General features: G+C 40.5%; 2 protein-coding genes and 1 long non-coding RNA gene across 3 annotated transcripts; 1 reads left to right on the top strand and 2 right to left on the bottom strand.

The window, feature by feature from the left end:
- Positions 1-2631: 2631 nt before the first annotated feature.
- Positions 2632-3494, top strand: LOC113468025. The gene is made up of 2 exons (XR_003391897.1): positions 2632-2695; positions 3209-3494. It is a non-coding gene; the product is annotated as an uncharacterized LOC113468025 (long non-coding RNA).
- An 8205-nt stretch (positions 3495-11699) lies between these two features.
- LOC103510637 (heat shock 70 kDa protein cognate 4) lies at positions 11700-17703 on the bottom strand. Its single transcript, XM_026824633.1, has 6 exons — positions 17545-17703; positions 16486-16706; positions 15255-15403; positions 14157-14381; positions 13552-13584; positions 11700-12392 (listed from the first exon to the last, which is right to left on the bottom strand). The coding sequence occupies exons 2-6, from the start codon at positions 16688-16690 to the stop codon at positions 11700-11702; spliced, it is 1305 nt and encodes a 434-aa protein (XP_026680434.1). The 5' UTR covers positions 16691-16706; positions 17545-17703.
- A 2381-nt stretch (positions 17704-20084) lies between these two features.
- Positions 20085-21136, bottom strand: LOC103510636 (heat shock 70 kDa protein cognate 4-like). Its single transcript, XM_017444655.2, has one exon. The coding sequence runs from the start codon at positions 20892-20894 to the stop codon at positions 20178-20180; it is 717 nt and encodes a 238-aa protein (XP_017300144.1). The 5' UTR covers positions 20895-21136; the 3' UTR covers positions 20085-20177.

The following is a 21136-nucleotide window of genomic DNA, read 5'->3' as shown; positions in this document are numbered from 1 at the left end:
GTATAGCTATGGGTGTAATACGTATTCGGAATTGTAAATAAGCTGCATAATAACATCGATAACATACTAATGCTATATGTATAGTATAATGCACCTATACCTACTTACCTACGTATGTATAGAACTGAATCCACAATCACTTGTTGTGACGTTAACTGAAAATCCCTGACAATCCACCAAACATTGAAACATTTACCCTAGGTGTACAGTGTACACGTACCGTCTCATTTCAACTTTTTCAGAGTATATATTTTGACCATTCTTCATGCATCTCTTGTTTAGGATAAAGTTTGCACCGGACGGAAATCGAACCCGCAACCCTCTTGGGCAATAATTCCAGACTACATTATTTTTGTCCAGCAAACCTCGATTTTCGGTCTTCGTTTCCTGGACTACTTGACCACTGATACCTCATGTTGGGAGGAAGGTAGATATAGTAGCTTGTACGTTGTTCTAACTAGGTAGGTAGTAGGTACCCAATAAATATTTATATACTCGTACAGTGTGTTTAAGTCAGTCCCCCTCTTAATTTTTGAATAATGGGTGAAATCAGATTCTTGAAATTTTGTATTCGGGTTTATTTACCTACCTCTTGTTTTCTTTATATAATATATAGGTATACCTAGGCTTTGTAAAAATTCAGGGACTTGTTCAGGGTCGGCCCCTGGGGGTCAACTCTGAAATCTTAAATCATATCGAAGGCTAAAAAACGTATTATTTGGGTCTGAATTTCAATACGTATGAATCATTAGCATTAGTGTTACCCATTTGAAGCACAAATACTTATGGTTCATCCATTTGAATATGGCAGCAAGGATTCATCTAAAAAGTAGGCTACGTTGCCAAACGTGTCAAAGGTTCAACGGTAGAATATCTTTAAAGGAGGAAGGTACATTGCACAGTGCTTCCTCCCACAATGATACTTTTTTTTTTATGCCGATGGTATTCAGTATTCGTAATGATTTATGTATTCCTATAAAAAGTAACGAAAAGATGATTTCTTACTAGAATTGAATAATAATAAATTGTTTATTATTATTTTATTTCATTTTTTGAACAAAGACTTTGTTTGGACTGCTCAAGTAAAGGGAAAGGGACTTTTCAGTCTCATTTTGGCAGTATATTGCTCTAAATAAAATAATTAATTGATAACATTGCTCTAAATAAAATAATTAATTACTAAAAAACTGAAATTAGAACAACACGATGTCTACTAAATCCAGATAGGTAATGATAATGAATGATCACAAACATACCAAATTGCATAATAAGTACCCGATGCGAGTATTAAAAATAGATACCATCTTTACCTGTTCTAGAATTCAACCTCTTGGACTTGACCCTCAAAAAAAAGGTTACAGATCGAAGCTACCTCTGCTTTTTAAAAGAGAGAGTTTATAAAAATAGACCTTTACCTTAATTGCAACAATGCAAGGAGTTCTCGCATTCTGATTGGTTCTTTCATTTTGGGTCGATGACTCCTTGCTGCCATATTCATCTGGATGAATCATAGGCTGACATAATTTTTGTTATTCTTTGTTTCTGGGAATGAAATACTTATGCAAATGGAGGATGAGATGAACACGACTGACCTTTGGCCGAAATGGAACTTTAGGCCCGTCGCAAATTGGAAGCGTAGTGGCGCGACTTTTTGTAGCGCCTGAAAAACCAAACTATGGAAATGATGGAGAGTCTATAAGAGTTTCTCTCATTTTCATAGGTTTGACTTTACAGGCGGCTACGCTTCCAATGTGCAACTGGCCTTAGACCATGCCTGATGATTCTGTCACTAGCAGCAGGCAGCAGACCCCATGACAGTTTCCTCCAGTCAGATCCAACCCTGGCACGTTTTGTATTCTCTGTCATACGAGTACCGTTTTATCTCTACTCCACCTTCACATATCTGTGACCTACGCCTTGACTATTATTATAGTCATACTGGTAGGAAGTTGTACTGGAAAACCATAGCCATATTGTGTACCTACTCGCAGAGTTCTCATGAAATGGATTTGCTTGTTATACATAGTCCATGTTTTTATATTCAATGCTCGAAGATTTTGTCATTCACGCAAGCTTACATCCAGGGGCTTGATTTTGACAGGATTTCTAAGTCTAACGTCTTAAACTTAAATCCAGTCCGAATCCAACCTCAGAGATCCAACCTGTTCTTTAAAATGAATTATCAACCGCACATCCAACTGGATGTCAAGGCCGGATATGGGCTTATTTTCAATGACAATTATCCAGCGAAATTAACACTCGCGATTCAAGTTTAAATCCAGCCAGACTTGACGTGCTAGTGTATTTCCAGCCTTTATCCAGCCTCTGAGATCCAGCCACACGTGATGTCAGCGCATGCGCAGAGTAAAACACGTCACCGGCTTTTTTTTTCAAAGTCAGCCATATTGCGAAATTGCGATTAATTTTCCAAACATTTTATAGAATTTAAGGAAATTTGTGTTTTAATTTTAGGTATTAAAAACTAAAGACAGTTTATTTAAATTTCAAATTATAATACCTATAGTGACATTTTATACTCTGTTTTTATTCTATTTTTATTAGTAAGAACTTTCCTAGAGTTTATTGTCAATGGCCTCTTACATGTATGATGAATGAAAGTTGAAGTTTCAAACACCACAAATATTTTTCGTTATTATTGCATTCATGTTCATGATGAGGATTGAGGAATGATTGGGTAAGTGTTTTATTATGTTTTAATACCTAGTTACCTAGGTAAGGTACCTATTGCCTAGGCATATTTCCACAGAGAAACCTTCAGTTCTCAGTATAAAGATACCTATTTGGATAAAATTTCTATCATGGAAACTGAACAGATAAAGGAAGATGTTTGCTTTTAGAAGTGTTCTAAAAAATGTAGTTTAAAGTGTGCAATTTAAAAGAGTGCTTAAAAAAAGGAAAGTCTAGCTAAGTTACATTAAACAAGATTAGCATCTTGCCATGCAACTCCAAACAGATAAGAGACAAAAATACAATCGGTACTTAGTATTTGATCTTTGACACCCTGAATTATTTACTCATTTGTAGTTCACCGTCCAACCTTTTATTTAAGTTGCAAAAAAATGCACAGTGAAAACCCAAAGTGCAAAAGATTTTTGTTTTTTGCACAGTGAAAACCCAAAGATACCTACCCAGTGAACCCCAGTGTTTAATCTATTTTTCAGTCCATTTATTTCTTCTTTCCCCTCAGGTGTACTAGTATGTAACTAGCAAGCTTCTTTCAACTTCAATTACCTATGTCATGAAAGAAGAGATCATGGGGATTGTATTAATCTGAGGGAAACCAGAAGTAATGGTAGTACATCAACGTACCAAAGGACCAAATGGTAGTACCAAAGGAGGACCCGGTATCTGTGGTAAGTACCTAAATAATCAAAGCTGACATTGAATAAAGGGAAAGCTATTTATTGCAGTTGCTTTGAAATAAAAATGCTGGGTACTTGTTCAGACATCACATCACAAATTAGCACTGACCAGTGCTACAGACCAGTCCCCTCTTGTCTGGCTAAAGCATGTTAAACAGAGAGTAGACTAGCATCTGGCTGTGGGACTATAAACAGGGAATCTCTTCGATTTCGGGACGATAAGACCTTAGCAGTTACAGTTCCTCTATCAAATCATACCATATTAAAGCTCGTAGTAATAATAATAATAATAATAATAATAAAACAATAAAAGTTTTCTACCATTTCTTAGACCTCTTCAAAAAAAAAAAAAAAAAAACATTTGATGATGAAATTCAGAAGTATTTATAACGCAATTACCATTTTACTGGCGTTTTAGTTTTGCCAAAGCATAAGTTTCGTCTCGATTTTTTTTTTACACTACGCTTCCAATGCTCCCATGTCTTTCGATTAGATTTTTTTCTTTCTAAAAATCTAAAATTAGAGAGAAATTGTCTTCTCTCTCTCAGCTTGGCGTTCTGACAGAATAGACGCGAAATTTTCTCGCTCACTCTTACTATCTCGCACTTCATATGTTGAGTGAAAAGATATGTGTGTGTTCTCTCTCTCAGCTTGGCGTTCTGACAGAATAGACGCGAAATTTTCTCGCTCACTCTTACTATCTCGCACTTCATATGTTGAGTGAAACGATATTGTGTGTGTGTGTTTTGTTTTGATTATTTTCCCTTGTTTTGGTGGGGTTACATAGGTATAATAATACACTGGACTATTGATCAGAAGGTAATCACAAGACGAGGTTACACCGGAGGAGTACCACCTTATCCTTAGAGCTTTGAGGAACTGCCAGCTTGCTAGGCTGGTTAGGGTTAGCTGTTCTCCTCCCTGTTTATAGTTTATAGTCCCAATGTGTGTGTGTTTTGTTTTGATTATTTTCCCTTGTTTTGGTGGGGTTACATAGGTATAATAATACTGGACTATTGATCAGAAGATAACCACAAGACGAGGTTACACCGGAGGAGTACCACCTTAATCCTTAGAGCTACACTGTGTCTAATTCTCAAATAAATGAGGATAAAATTCCATGCCTCGGCTGGGATCGAACCCGCGCCCTCCTGTTTACATGGCAAGCCATTGCGCCAAAGAGGTGGGTATCAATAGCCAACGGAGATAGCACATTGAATGTACCAGTTCCTGATGGATCACTGAAGTGAAGCAACATTGACCGTCTGGGCAAATAAGAATAAAGAAAAGATGTCTTTTTGTATCTGCTATACTCCGGGGTGATGGTCTCTAGCTCTAGCCGTGTTAAATTGGCTGGCTCGTCCTGAACCGCAGTCAACCATCGACAGGACTTGTACTTGGTCTTTAAAAGCAGAGAGAACCCTTTGAGGAACTGCCAGCTTGCTAGGCTGGTTAGGGTTAGCTGTTCTCCTCCCTGTTTATAGTCCCACAGCCCACAGACGCCAGTCTTCCTTCTGTTTAACGTCCCCTAGCCAGGCAGCCAGGGAGAATTATGGAGCGGGTATTTATTATTATTATTATTATTATGGGGCTGGTTAGGGTTAGCTGTTCTCCTCCCTGTTTATAGTCCCACAGCCAGACGCTAGTCTTCTCTCTGTTTAACGTCCCCTAGCCAGGCAGCCAGGGAGAATTATGGGGCGGGTAGCTTGTCGCCAAATTTATGGTAAAACCCGGTCGACTAACAACTGAATAGAGGTATCATCGACTATTCAAAGGGATTACAAACATAGAAAACCAGTAACCAGCCTAGTTGGCTTTGGGAAGTGTCTACCTAGAAAGCGCTAGGTCGCGGGTTCGATTCCCGCCCCGAGCGGATTTTACCTTGAACAGATGGGTCGTTCTCGGAACGGCTGGATTTCTCCTATCCTATCCTTCTCTCTTCGATTTCGGGACGATAAGACCTTAGCAGTTACAGTTCCTCTATCAAATCATACCATATTAAAGCTCGTAGTAATAATAATAATAATAATAATAATAAAACAATAAAAGTTTTCTACCATTTCTTAGACCTTGTGTATTCTGGCTAGATCTTCAAGATGAAGATTGTATACAGACACACCGATTTCCTCATCAGATATTTAGCACAGACAGCGAGAAGTACCCAGAGACAGAGTGACGAGGGAATTGAGTAGCGCTACTCAAACCGTGGACACGGACTCTCAGGACTTGAAAGGACTCTCAAAGGTGGGCACAGAAAAATTCCTGCTGGCAAAAAAAATTTCTGAACATTTCTGGTTTCGAACTCACAGCCTGTCGAGCGCCAAACCAAGAGTTACTCGATCCGTAAGCAACCAAGCGCTAATGTGATGCCATGTTAAACACATCAGAAACCTTTTCCATTAACTCCTCAAGTCGAACTTTTTTTTTTCTTTTTTCTGTTCAGGATAAAATCCGCCCCGGGCGGGAACCCGCGACCTAGCGCTTACAAGACAGACGCGCTACCTTCCAATCTGTAAGTGCTAGGACGCGGGTTCGATTCCGGCTCGGAGTGAACTTTATCCTAAACAGATAAGGTGTCTAGTGTCACCCCTATGCTCTCAGGCTAAGGACCGCTATGGTTTATTTAGATGTTGCATGAGATCATCCTATGTTAGACCAAGGTAGTTATCATCCCACCTTTACATTACAACCTCCAAGCTAGGTGACACCTCTGTACAACATGCTAATGATCATATGGTCCCAATACACCTCTGTATAACGATAGTTATTACAGGGGACATTGGTAACACGCTTGCTTTTCATGCAAAAGGTCTCGAGTTCGATTCTTAGGGCGATACTATCGGCAAAATACCTATTTGCACTCGTTTTTCGATTGCAAATATTTCAACGGATTCTTAGTGATCTCGTGTTGACCCAGGACCTCAATGGGAAGTATTACCTATGTCTCTTTTCGCCGATCTGATGAGGAGCGTACTACGACACATACCTCATGAGTCTAATGTAGCAACGGCGGTGAAACACTGAAACATGAAACACTCATCTTTTTTCCTTACCTCGGCTGGAATTGAACCCCCCGGTTTGTCAGGCGAGCGTCCTGACCATACATTACGAAGGTTAGGTTTATACCCCGTTACATCGTCAATGGTGTCATTCTGGATATTACTAGAAGATTATTTATTTTTATGATAATCCCTGGCAATAATCCCACCAGTGTGACGTATAAATTTTAATTCGACAGTCGACACAATAATAATATGTATAGGTAAATTAATAAATATCTTGTAGGTAGTATAGGTACCTATCAGAGTAGGTAGGTAATTAGGTATTCGAAATTATGTCGGATAACTTCTAGAATCGGAACTTGTGTCACATTTGTTACATGTGTGTCCAAAAAATAACTAAAGTGTAAATACATACATACTACTTATAACTAGGTACCTACCTATTTTTCTGCTTATGCATCATGTACGTCCCTATGTTCCAAGTTGTAGCTGCGGAGTTCTTAGCGTCCCGAAATCGAAGAGAGAAGGAAGACAGGATAGGAGAAAGCCAGCCGTTCCGAGAACGACCCTACGACCTAGCTCTCACAAGGCAGACGCGTAGGCTGGCCCTTCGGTTCTAGTTCAGGGATTTACAGTGTTAAGCACTAACTATATGGTTCTAGTTAGGGATCTCTTCGATTTCGGGACGATAAGACCTTAGCAGTTACAGTTCCTCTATCAAATCATACCATATTAAAGCTCGTAGTAATAATAATAAAAGATTTCTACCGTTTCTTAGACCTTGTGTATTCTGGCTAGATCTTCAAGATGAAGATTGTATACAGACACACCGATTTCCTCATCAGATATTTAGCACAGACAGCGAGAAGTACCCAGAGACAGAGTGACGAGGGAATTGAGTAGCGCTACTCAAACCGTGGACACGGACTCTCAGGACTTGAAAGGACTCTCAAAGGTGGGCACAGAAAAATTCCTGCTGGCAAAAAAAATTTCTGAACATTTCTGGTTTCGAACTCACAGCCTGTCGAGCGCCAAACCAAGAGTTACTCGATCCGTAAGCAACCAAGCGCTAATGTGATGCCATGTTAAACACATCAGAAACCTTTTCCATTAACTCCTCAAGTCGAACTTTTTTTTTTCTTTTTTCTGTTCAGGATAAAATCCGCCCCGGGCGGGAACCCGCGACCTAGCGCTTACAAGACAGACGCGCTACCTTCCAATCTGTAAGTGCTAGGACGCGGGTTCGATTCCGGCTCGGAGTGAACTTTATCCTAAACAGATAAGGTGTCTAGTGTCACCCCTATGCTCTCAGGCTAAGGACCGCTATGGTTTATTTAGATGTTGCATGAGATCATCCTATGTTAGACCAAGGTAGTTATCATCCCACCTTTACATTACAACCTCCAAGCTAGGTGACACCTCTGTACAACATGCTAATGATCATATGGTCCCAATACACCTCTGTATAACGATAGTTATTACAGGGGACATTGGTAACACGCTTGCTTTTCATGCAAAAGGTCTCGAGTTCGATTCTTAGGGCGATACTATCGGCAAAATACCTATTTGCACTCGTTTTTCGATTGCAAATATTTCAACGGATTCTTAGTGATCTCGTGTTGACCCAGGACCTCAATGGGAAGTATTACCTATGTCTCTTTTCGCCGATCTGATGAGGAGCGTACTACGACACATACCTCATGAGTCTAATGTAGCAACGGCGGTGAAACACTCATCTTTTTTCCTTACCTCGGCTGGAATTGAACCCCCCGGTTTGTCAGGCGAGCGTCCTGACCATACATTACGAAGGTTAGGTTTATACCCCGTTACATCGTCAATGGTGTCATTCTGGATATTACTAGAAGATTATTTATTTTTATGATAATCCCTGGCAATAATCCCACCAGTGTGACGTATAAATTTTAATTCGACAGTCGACACAATAATAATATGTATAGGTAAATTAATAAATATCTTGTAGGTAGTATAGGTACTTATCAGAGTAGGTAGGTAATTAGGTATTCGAAATTATGTCGGATAACTTCTAGAATCGGAACTTGTGTCACATTTGTTACATGTGTGTCCAAAAAATAAATAAAGTGTAAATACATACATATACTACTTATAACTAGGTATATACCTATTTTTCTGCTTATGCATCATGTAGGTACGTCCCTATGTTCCAAGTTGTAGCTGCGGAATTCTTATCGTCCCGAAATCGAAGAGAGAAGGAAGACAGGATAGGAGAAAGCCAGTCGTTCCGAGAACGAACCTACGACCTACGATATCTCTCACAAGGCAGACGCGTAGGCTGGCCCTTCGGTTCTACATAGTTCAGGGATTTACAGTGTTAAGCACTAACTATATGGTTCTAGTTAGGGGATATACAGAGTGTTTGGTTTTAGTTAGGGCGCGGGCGATTAGGGGACCGGGTACCTCCCAGGTTCCTAATATGGGGATCTAACTTAGAACAAGGTCATCAGCCTTCCTCAAGGTATCTATGCTATGTATCTGTAACCCTCTCACTGCTAGAGACCCAAGACAGTTTTCTCTATACTTGTAGGTACATAATTATTTAAAACAACAAAATTATTTCTTTTTTAGCTGTATTCCCTTTAGGGATGCTATTATGTTTTTAAGAGGTTTGATAGAGGGCTGCTGAGGTCTTATCGCCCCGAAAGCGAACATCAGGGAAGGAATATAGGATAGGAAAAAAGCCAGGCGTTCCAAGAACAAACCTTGCATGTTTGGAATAAAATTTGCCCCGGCGCGGCGCCGCACGAACGCGGGAATCGAACCCGCGGCCTAGAGCTTACAAAGCAGAGGCACTACCTTCCCACCTAACTAGGCTGGCTTGTAATTTTTAACGCGGTCGATAAGGACATCTAGGAGTTAAAGTACCAATACAACTCAATAGACAAATACACATTATTCATCATAGGTTGCAACGTACTGGTATTTACGTAGATTTCGATGGCTACAGCATGGGAAATGGATAACTTTGTCAACTAACCACATCCCTAGTGCATGGGGTCTCATATGAGGGGGGATGTGCTTTGTGGATAGATGACGGAAAATTTCCCCATTCCTTCTGGTATAAATAAGTAGGTGATAGTAGTGATGACGTATATTTATATTGAGGGCCCCCAGGCTTTACTTTTACTGTAGGCCGGACTCCGTTTGAACAGCCAGCCCCCTCCCCCCTTGTTTGAACATTTGGGCCACCCTGAATATGGGGTCCCATAGAGAGAACTGTCTGAGGTCTTATCGTCCTGATGAAAGCGAAAAGAGAAGGAAAACAGGATAGAAGAAGCCAGCCGTTCTGTCATCAGAACTCACCTGTTTAGGATAAAGTTCGACCAGAGAGGGAATCGAACCCGCGACCTACCGCCAACAAGGCAGGCGTGATAGCCTCCAAGCAAACGATAGAATGGCTGACCTATATTTCTTTGTCATCTTTAGTTAAGTTTAACTCCTGTGAAATTAGAGAGAAAAAGGTGATCTAGAATATGGAGAACACAGATTTAAAATTGGAATTCAAGATGGAAAAAATTTTCTTTATTGATGGAAAGATCAACAATTTCACAATTTAGTTGATACTGAATATAGTTTGGTGTTTGAAACATTTAGTTAGGCACTCGAGGAGTAGAAGTAAACGCAACATTTTGAAAATGTAAATATGATAAATAAATAGGAACAAATGCTTATGTAGAGTAATCAAAAATGCTCTATGGGGATAGAAGAAGCCAGCCGTTCTGTCATCAGAACTCACCTGTTTAGGATAAAGTTCGACCAGAGGTGGTAGCCTCCAAGCAAACGATAGAATGGCTGACCTACATTTCTTTGTCACCTTTAATTAAGTTTAACTCCTGTGAAATTAGAGAGAAAAAGGTGATCTAGATCTAAAATATGGAGAACACAGATTTAAAATTGGAATTCAAGATGGAACAAATTTTCTTTATTGATGGAGAGATCAACAATTTCCAATTTAGTTGATACTGAATATAGTTTGGTGTTTGAAACATTTAGTTAGGCACTAGAGGAGTTAAAGTAAACGCAATTAAAACATTTTGAAAATGTAAATATGATAAATAAATAGGAACAAATGCTTATGTAGAATAATCAAAAATGCTCTATGGGCTGGTTTGATCTTGTATTGGAATGTTTAAATGCCGAAATAACAGCACTTGGACACCCAGACAAGAATACATCGGCTTTAATAATTAAAATAAATTTTGCCTGCCCCGGCTTAGCAACCGTTCCAGAGGTACTGGCAAGATTTGATTTCTCAGATCCTGCCTGCGCCTCTTTCCCAGTCGCATTAGCCGATTGACAGGTGGTGTTGGTAGCGTCCGCCGTGTTTGCCGCCTGTTCTCTCGCTTTCTTCCTCTTCGCCCTCTGAGCGCCCGAGACTTGCTTCTTCTTCTTTCTCAACTTCAACTTCTTGAGAGAATCCGCCACTTGCTCTGAGTGAGATTCTCCCGAAGACATCAGGAGCCTCTCAACGTCAGAGCCAGGCATATCCTCAAAGTCCATTGAAATGGGTTCTAGGGATGCTAGTGCCTCTGTCGGTGTGGCCGATGAGTCTACCAGTGTCCCTAGGTTGGTTGACGGTGGTGAGTTCTCGGGTTGCCCCAAGGCCTCTCCCACGTGAGTTCCAGCATTAGCTGGTATGGGTGCTGCACTTTGACCCTCCCCAGAATCACAGGGTCTTGACGTGGAGTCCACGCCACGGGATTCGAAGTTTCCTTCTCTACCCGCCTGGGGTAATATGTTTTCAAATACAGACTTTTCCATTATTTTAAAATTGGTTTTTCTGTCGGGGTGGCCTTCCCTTAGGTTTTCTGTTGGGGTTCTCTCCCCTAGCCTTTGGTGGTTTCTCTCGCCCTTTTCCGCTCCGGTCATACTGCGCCAATCGACAGTGCCGATGAAATCCACTCTGCCCATCAACACAGTATGCTCGGAGCTTTTAGACCCGCAAGGCAGCGGACCCCTCCATTCAGCGTTGGCCCGTGTTCACACCTTGCACCTGTGTGAACACGGTGGATCCCTTCTACCTCGTAGAAGTGCTGATCTGGAGTACCTCGGGGCTAGGGAGTGGAATCTGCTGGTTGAAATGACCTGCCACTATTGGTGCTTGTGACAGTTCAAATCAGACCTGGCAATCGCGATCCCCAACCCGTCAGTTAGCGTGATCCTTCCGGGCTTGATGCTCGTAAAGAATCATACCTTTTAGAAGGGATGGAGCGGGTAGCTTGTCGCCAAATTTATGGTAAAACCTGGTCGACTAACAACTGAACAGAGGTATCATCGACTATTCAAATGGATTACAAACATAGAAAATCAGTAACCAGCCTAGTTGGCTTTGGGAATAGCTGACACCTCCAGCAGTTTCAATACCCAGAGACAGGGGAGTGACATCAAGCAGTAGCAAGTCTTGTACTTCCTCCGACTTGTCTCCATGCAGGATAGCAGCTTGTACTGCAGCACCATAGGCCACGGCCTCGTCAGGGTTGATACTCTTGTTGAGTTCCTTACCATTGAAGAAGTCTTGCAGCAACTTCTGAACCTTGGGGATACGCGTGGAACCGCCGACCAATACAATGTCATGGATCTGGGCCTTGTCCATCTTAGCATCTCGCAGAGATTTCTCTACTGGCTCCATGGTACCACGGAACAAGTCAGCATTCAACTCTTCAAACCTCGCACGAGTGATACTAGTATAGAAGTCAACACCTTCAAACAGAGAGTCGATTTCAATACTAGCCTGAGTGGAAGAGGACAATGTTCTCTTAGCACGCTCACATGCAGTTCTCAACCGACGTAGTGCACGCTTGTTGGTTGTTAAATCTTTCTTGTACTTCCTCTTGAATTCCTGTACAAAGTGATTCACCATTCGGTTATCAAAGTCTTCACCTCCCAAGTGAGTGTCTCCAGCTGTGGACTTGACTTCAAAGATACCATCCTCAATAGTCAGGATGGACACATCGAAAGTACCACCACCCAGATCAAAGATGAGGACATTACGTTCGCCAGAACCCTGCAACACAACACGTTAGTTTTCGACATAGTAATTATTAATATTTCAAAAACAAGTGATAATGGAAAAATTAAGAACTATATGACTAGTATGAAAATTGTGTTTTACTATTATAAACTATACACAACTACTCAGTCAAGAGGAGACAATAAGTTCTTTATTCTCAGATATTTAGCACAGACAGAGAAGTACCCAGAGACAGAGTGACGAGGGAATTGAGTAGCGCTACTCAAACCGTGGACACGGACTCTCGGGACTTGAAAGGACTCTCAAAGGTGGGCACAGAAAAATTCCTGCTGGCAAAAAAATTTCTGAACATTTCTGGTTTCGAACTCACAGCCTGTCGAGCGCCAAACCAAGAGTTACTCGTTCCGTAAGCAACCAAGCGCTAATGTGATGCCATGTTAAACTGTTAAACACATCAGAAACCTTTTCCATTAACTCCTCAAGTCGAACTTTTTTTTTCGAGATAAAGGTTTGATCGAGTTAACTGTTACTGCTAAGGTCTTATCGTCCCGAAATCAAGGAAGAAGGAAGACAGGATAGGAGAGGCCAGCTATACCGAGAACGAACCTTATCTGTTCAGGATAAAATCCGCCCCGGGCGGGAACCCGCGACCTAGCGTTTACATTACAAGATAGACACGCTACCTTCCAAGCTGTAAGTACTAGGACGCGGGTTCAATTCCGGCTCGGGGTGACTTTATCCTAAACAGATAAGGTGCCTAGTGTCACTCCTATGCTCTCATACTAAGGACCGCTATGGTTTATTTAGATGTTGCATGAGATCATCTTATGTTAGACCAAGGTAGTTATCATCCCACCTTTACATTACAACCTCCAAGCTAGGTGACACCTCTGTACAACATGCTAATGATCATGTGGTCCCAATACACCTCTGTATAACGATAGTTATTACAGGGGACAGTGGTAACACGCTTGCTTTTCATGAAAAAGGTATCGGGTTCGATTCTTAGGACGATACTATCGGCAAAATACCTATTCGCACTCGTTTTTCGATTGCAAATATTTCAACGGATTCCTAGTGATCTCGTGTTGACCCAGGACCTCAATGGGAAGTATTCCTCAATAGTCAGGATGGACACATCGAAAGTACCACCACCCAGATCAAAGATGAGGACATTACGTTCGCCAGAACCCTGCAACACAAACAACACAACACGTTAGTTTTCGACAAAGTAATATTTCAAAAACAAGTGATAATGGAAAAATTAAGAACTATATGACTAGTATGAAAATTGTGTTTTACTATAAACTATACACAACTACTCAGTCAAGAGAAGACAATAAGTTCTTTATTCTTGAATCATATAACTGTCTCCAGCTGTGGACTTGACTTCAAAGATACCATCCTCAATAGTCAGGATGGACACATCGAAAGTACCACCACCCAGATCAAAGATAAGGACATTACGTTCGCCAGAACCCTGCAACACAAACAACACAACACGTTAGTTTTCGACATAGTAATATTTCAAAAACAAGTGATAATGAAAAAATTGAGAACTATATGACTAGTATGAAAATTGTGTTTTACTATAAACTATACTCAACTACTCAGTCAAGACAATAAGTTCTTTATTCTTGAATCATATAATGTTACCTAACAGAGTCCCATCTGGAAAATTACTAAATTACAAGTATAGATGACTTTTCAACAAATCATGGGACTTGATTGGGAAAGTCCCAATAGGCTGTACATTATACTTACAGCAGTAGATCCAACTTTCTTGTCCAATCCATAGGCAATGGCGGCAGCTGTTGGTTCATTGATAATACGAAGAACATTGAGTCCAGCAATGGTTCCAGAGTCCTTGGTAGCTTGACGCTGGGAATCATTGAAGTAGGCGGGTACGGTGATCACAGCATTGGATACAGTCTTGCCAAGATAAGCTTCAGCAGTTTCCTTCATCTTGGTCAACACCATAGAAGACACCTGAGGAAAGAGAAGAGGTCAGTTCATTAGTGAAAACTTTCAAGTTCATGTTCCTTTTTTTCTAAACCTGTGATCACAGCATTGGATACAGTCTTGCCAAGATAAGCTTCAGCAGTTTCCTTCATCTTGGTCAACACCATAGAAGACACCTGAGGAAAAAGAAGAGGTCAGTTCATTACTGAAAACTTTCAAGTTCATGTTCCTTTTTTTCTAAACCTGGATCAAAAATTCGAATTTCCCGCCAACTTTACACGCAAAAAGGCCGACGATGGCCTACGATGGCCCTGTTCATAACCACGGCCTCAAGTTGTTGACACACGTGTTGTCCAAGACAGGCACCCGTACAGATACCCACCACCCTCGACATTGCTTAACATAATGACATGTCTAGAGATGCTTAAGAACTTCTGTACACAATCCTGAGGAAAGGACTCATATTTCAGTGATAATGCCTGGTATATGTAGGGGTGGAGGCTGAAATATTTCTTTGAGAGAGGAACATCACCTAAAAGGAAATTGGGAACCCCTGCTTTAACTTATAGGTACCATTCTCTAGATTATTTTGCTTACATTTCCTTCCATATAGTAAGGAAGGTTAAGAACTTCTGTACACAATCCTGAGGAAAGGACTCATATTTCAGTGATAATGCCTGGTATATGTAGGGGTGGAGGCTGAAATATTTCATTGAGAGAGGAACATCACCTAAAAGGAAATTGGGAACCCCTGCTTTAACTTATAGGTACCATTCTCTAGATTATTTTGTTTACTTTCCTTACTATATGTACGGAAAGTAAAAAAAACCTCCAATCAAGCTAAGTAGGTATCACACAAGTTGTCATGTTACATTTCCAGAAGTCATCTTCAATACTCACCTCTTCAGGGAAGAAAGTTTTGGCTTCTCCTTTGTACTCTACTTTGATTTTGGGTTTGCCTCCATCACTGACAACTTCAAACGGCCAATGTTTCATGTCAGCCTGAACCGTGGCATCCTCAAACTTGCGGCCTATCAAACGTTTGGCATCTGAAAAGAGAACAAAGACCAATGTTGAAAATAATTGAGTGATAATTTAAGACAATACTACAGATCTTTCAAGGTAGTTCCATTTGCCATTCCCATATTATATCCAGTAAATAAGTATAGCATCAGTATTATTGGAGATTGGAGTGTATTATTTGGAGTGTAGGTACAGCACATAAAAATCTGTATAATTGAGATTTTCTCAAAAAAAAAAAAAAAAAGATTAATTACTACCAATGGAATTTGTTAAAAATTCCAAAATATTAAATTAATTGACTTTTGATTTGAGCTTTATCTCATGAATATTAACAAGTCAATTGAGTGAGGTTTGATCTCAAGGTCTCAAGAGTTCAATACACTGGGTCAATGTATGACTCACTATCAAGTTACTAGGGTATTCCAAGTGTTCATTCTGATGCAAGACTCAGGTTTTCCCATATAAATAATGATGACTATGAGATCACCTCTACTGGCGTTCAATACACTGGGTCAATGTATGACTCACTATCAAGTTACTAGGGTATTCCAAGTGTTCATTCTGATGCAAGACTCAGGTTTTCCCCATATAAATAATTATGACTATGAGATCACCTCTACTGGCAAAAAAAAAATCCTGTGACCTTGTAACTAAGTGACTACTTCTAACCAACAACTTTGACCATTGGGGTGTAATGATTTTTGGTAACAAGACAAGAGTATCTAATAGGATGCTTGGGATAAACATGGATAAATTTTTGGCACTAAGGAGGTACCCTAGCAAGAACCTTTATCTATTCCAGATAAGTCTACCACAATCTTGTCCTCTTTCCTTTCCATCCTTTTTGGGGGGCATTATAAACATGAAGTCCCCATTCTGTGTAATGATTTTTGGTAACAAGACAAGAGTATCTAATAGGATGCTTGGGATAAACATGGATAAATTTTTGGCACTAAGGAGGTACCCAGTACCCTAGCAAGAACCTTTATCCATTCCAGATAAGTTTACCACAATCTTGTCCTCTTTCCTTTCCATCCTTTTTGGGGCATTATCAACATGAATTCTCCATTCAAAGTGTTTGAGCCCATTATATGGATTGTAAACTTACCAAAGATGGTGTTGTTGGGGTTCATGGCTACTTGATTTTTGGCAGCATCTCCAATTAAACGTTCTGTGTCAGTGAAGGCAACATAACTAGGTGTAGTCCTGTTTCCTTGGTCGTTGGCAATGATTTCTACTTTGCCGTGTTGGAATACTCCTACACATGAGTAGGTAGTCCCCAAGTCAATACCGATCGCAGGTGCTTTTGCCATTGTGTTGGCTTTTTATCTGACAAGAAAACAGGTTTAAAATTAATTTAAAGAAGAAACAAAAGTAATCCTTTGTTTAGGACTTCATTGTTTGTCCTAAACACTTTAAAATAAGAGGAATACTTCCTTGAGGAGTGTTCAAAATTTAGTTAAGGTCTGCAACACCCTACAAACTGACCTCTATCTTCTCTTTGACGAGAAATCTGCCAATTATCTGTTATACAAGATTTATACCTTTACATTACAAGGATAACAGGAAGTTCTCAATTTACTTCCACTCCATGGATTAACAATAACAGCTGGAGCTTCTCTGATCTTCATGGCAGAGTAAAGTAGAAGTAACAAATATTGCCATTTATAGTAGCATTACGTCATGCCGGAAGTTGGAAATTTCCATTTACGGTCACAAAAGAACTCTCCCCTGTGAGCGATTTATGACCAGAAAACACCTCAAAAAAGTTCGTCCATAGGAGCCAAATTCCTAATCAAGGAAAACGAATCAATAACTAGGTACAAGGAACATTACGTCATGCCGGAAGTTGGAAATTTCCATTTACGGTCACAAAAGAACTCTCCCCTGTGAGCGATTTATGACCAGAAAACACCTCGAAAAAGTTCGTCCTTATGAGCCAAATTCCCAATCAAGGAAAACGAATCAATAACTAGTTACAAGGATAAACTAGCATTTTGCTTTCATGCCAAAACTAGAGGGCTAGCAAGCGAAATTGGGTGAGTGGAAACTTCCAGAAAATTTAGGTTCTGTAGATAGATCTCAATATTTGAGAGACAAAAACTACCATTTCTGTCATAGCGAAACCTAAAGAAAACTCTTAACACGGGCTTTTTCCAGGGCTTACCTTGTAATGCTGAAGTTATGAAGGAAACAGGATGACTTGGGATAAAATTGGTGAAATGTGAAAAGTTTTGAGCAAAGCACTTGAGTTGTTGTGAACGGTAGAACTAAAATAAAATCAATGAAAACGAAAATGGCGATGGAGTTGAGTTGAGAGAGAACGCTGAGAACGCGGAAAGAAACGACTGCGCATGCGCAAGGAATATCGATTTTTCTCGTGCGCGTTAAATCAATCCCATTCCCACCAAAAAGTGAGGCCCGGGCTACAGGTTCATGTTAAAACGAGAGTTTTAACATGAACCAACTAAGCTAAGTAGGCTGGCACATTTATTTCGATCGAGAAGAATAATATGAATAATATGATCTCCACATACCAAACATCCCTGCAAGTTGCACTTTATGTAAACACTACCTACCTACCTACCTACCTACCTACCTATGTAGGTACCTACAAAGGTACCTACATAGGTAGGTAGATAGGTACCTACATAGACGTATTCTTGAGAGTTCATTGCAACGGTCGTTACATTAATTAGACTTACTTTATCATGGACACTCGTTGCTTTAAGTTGAAAGTCCAGAAGAGGTTAGGTAGTAGTAGTAATAATAATAGTGCTTATTTATACTGCTCGCCTAGGACTGATAAGTCCCTTTACTCCAGCAGTAGGCTACTACTATTATTGTGGTCAAATTCTCAAATTATATTGAGGATAAAATTCCATACCTCGGCTGGGATTGATCCCACGCCCTCCTGTTAACCAGTCGAGCGCCTTGACCACTACACCACCACAGAATACTCGGAAAAACAGTCAAATTAGCAGATACAAAACGCAAGAACCTTTTGGTCTACAATAGTAAGAGAAGCAGACTTGTCAAAGATGTAATCTTCAGGGCCGCAGGCGAAACTTTTCAGTAAGTATGTAACCAAGAACTTCTGACGCTTGATTACGTTCGCCAAGACTTCAAGGAACAGATCTGTGCTATTTTTGTCTGATTTTTTTCTCTCCCCGCCTTTCCAGAAGCTTTCAAAGTTGGCGTCACTAGAGTGACCTAAAAAAAAGGCGATTTTTGTACCATAAAGTTTGAACTTAAAAATTTCTGAAAGTATTTTAATCATCAAATCGGTCTTTTCATATGTTACGTAGAATATGATTGTCTTTTTTTCAGTAATCGAGTATTTCTTGTTGCGATCCGGATCGTACGGATATTGTGACGATCCGTAGTTTAATGAGTAAAGTATTCACTCGTATCCATCTCTAGTTGAAACCTGTCCTAGGACAGATATCTACCTACATCTATAATTATTTAAAGATCTGGTTAAGGTTATACAAATCTAAGTATGGAGGCAAAAAAATCGACAGTTTTGTCCATCCATCGTCAGGATAGACAGCCATTCATTTCGAAGAAAAACTGCTCAAAAATTAGCCCCCGGGAAAGAATCGAACCCACGACCTATCACATGTGTACCAATGTACCTCCAAGCTTGCAAGGGAGGCGCGCTAACCGACGTGTGCAGCGGGCTTTTTAACGCGCATATCAATCGATGTAATTTCCCGCCAATCAGATGTTGATGAATTTTGCCCGCCAATTTAAATTTGAAAGATCTAGAAATTTCGAAAATGACAGAAACTTCCATGATAGGTGATAGGTGTATAGGACTGCCACTGCTAGGGGAGGGGAATAAATTTCAATTTCATTAGCTTTAACATTCATTGCACCCAAAATGAAAGGTCTAGGTACCTTTTCTCATTTCGACAGTGTAAATATAAATATAAAGGTAAGTATCTACCTACTATATTGAAGTTATGAAGGAAACAGGATGACTTGGGATAAAATTGGTGAAATGTGAAAAGTTTTGAGCAAAGCACTTGAGTTGTTGTGAACGGTTGAACTAAAATAAAATCAATGAAAATGAAAATGGCGATAGAGAACGCGGAAAGAAAAAAGAAACGACTGCGCATGCGCAAGGAATATCGATTTTTCTCGTGCGCGTTAAATCATTCCCACCAAAAAGTGAGGCCCGGGCTACAAGTTCATTTTAAAACGAGAGTTGATCTTTAATAGGTATTTATTTTATTAATTCCAACGGGGAATTTTCGTTCTTGCCTAGATATTATGGAGGTAGTTGTAGAGCCCTAAAGGTCTGGAGTGGAAACGTGGACAATGAGGAAGAAAGAAGAGAAAATATTTGGAGAGCTTCGAGATGTGGGTGTGGAGAAGGCTGGAAGGAATCATAAGTGGTCAGATAGAGTCAGGAATGAAGAAGTGTTGAGAAGAGTTGAAGAGAAAAGAGAAATACTGAGAACCATATGGTGAACAGGAAAAGAAGTTGGCTGGGTCACATCCTGAGAAGAGATAGTCTGCAGAGAATAAGAACCATGGAAGAAGAGCTGAGAGGAAAGAGATCAATTAGGTAGGAAGAAAGAGGTTTGGAATGCTGAGAGATGTGCTGAATGGAAGAACGTTCGAACAAATGAAGGAGGACGCCCAAGATCGCGAAAAGTGGAGAACGTCGTGTTGAAACTAGAGATGGGTAACAAATATGCCTTGATTTAAGGTTTTCCACTGGTTACTGTTCTCAGTTGGAAACGTATGTCGTGTTGTTGATATTGTGAAGTTGGTATAGGAATGGAATGTTTAGTCGACCTCTTCAATGGTAGGTCCAGGGCCTGCACCAGGGGCACCAGAGGGAGGTGCACCTGCTCCAGGAGCGCCAGGGAACCCACCTGGTGCACCACCTGAACCTTGGTACAGCTTGGTGATGATTGGGTTACAGATAGCTTCCAGTTCTTTCTGTTTGTGTTCAAACTCTTCCTTCTCAGCCAGCTGGTTAGCGTCCAACCATTTGATGACATCGTTGCACTTGTCCAGGATCTGAGTTCTCTCAGCATCAGAGATCTTATCCTTGAGTTTCTCATCTTCCACAGTACTCTTCATATTGAAGCAGTAGGACTCCAGGGAGTTCTTAGCGGAGATGACAGCCTTCTGTTTCTCATCCTCTGCCTTGTACTTCTCAGCATCATTCACCATTCTCTCAATATCTTCCTTGGACAGACGGCCACGGTCATTAGTGATGGTGATCTTGTTCTCCTTACCGGTAGATTTCTCAATAGCAGTCACATTCAGGATACCGTTAGCATCAATGTCGAATGTCACTTCAATCTGAGGTACACCACGAGGTGCAGGAGGGATGGAGGTGAGCTCAAACTTACCGAGTAAGTTATTATCCTTGGTCATGGCACGTTCACCCTCATACACTTGGATAAGTACACCAGGTTGGTTGTCAGAGTATGTGGTGAAGGTCTGAGTCTGCTTGGTGGGGATGGTGGTGTTACGTTTGATGAGAGCAGTCATGACACCTCCTGCTCTATGGCTATGGGCTGGTTTGATCTTGTATTGGAATGTTTAAATGCCGAAACAACAGCACTTGGACACCCAGACAAGAATACATCGGCTTTAATAATTAAAATAAATAATGTAAAAATATAAAGTGACAAATATGCCTTGATTTAAGGTTTTCCACTGGTTACTGTTCTCAGTTGGAAACGTATGTCGTGTTGTTGATATTGTGAAGTTGGTATAGGATTATTGAGATA

Source organism: Diaphorina citri, unplaced genomic scaffold, assembly GCF_000475195.1.
Source record: "Diaphorina citri unplaced genomic scaffold, Diaci psyllid genome assembly version 1.1 scaffold625, whole genome shotgun sequence".
Taxonomy (NCBI): domain Eukaryota; kingdom Metazoa; phylum Arthropoda; class Insecta; order Hemiptera; family Psyllidae; genus Diaphorina; species Diaphorina citri.
The sequence above is the reverse complement of the archived record's forward strand: the minus strand, read 5'-3'. Positions and strand labels throughout refer to the sequence as shown.

Bases quoted from the DNA above. Each gene is read 5' to 3' on its own strand.
- LOC103510637 (XM_026824633.1), bottom strand. From the start codon at position 16,690: ATGGCAAAAGCACCTGCGATCGGTATTGACTTGGGGACTACCTACTCA. The intron at 13,585-14,156 runs GTAAGTATAATG...TTTGTGTTGCAG, and splicing joins AGAAAGTTGGATCTACTGCT to GGTTCTGGCGAACGTAATGT. The intron at 12,393-13,551 runs CTGGGTGGTGGT...CTCATCTTTGAT, and splicing joins GTAATGTCCTCATCTTTGAT to CTGGGTGGTGGTACTTTCGA.
- LOC103510636 (XM_017444655.2), bottom strand. From the start codon at position 20,894: ATGACTGCTCTCATCAAACGTAACACCACCATCCCCACCAAGCAGACT.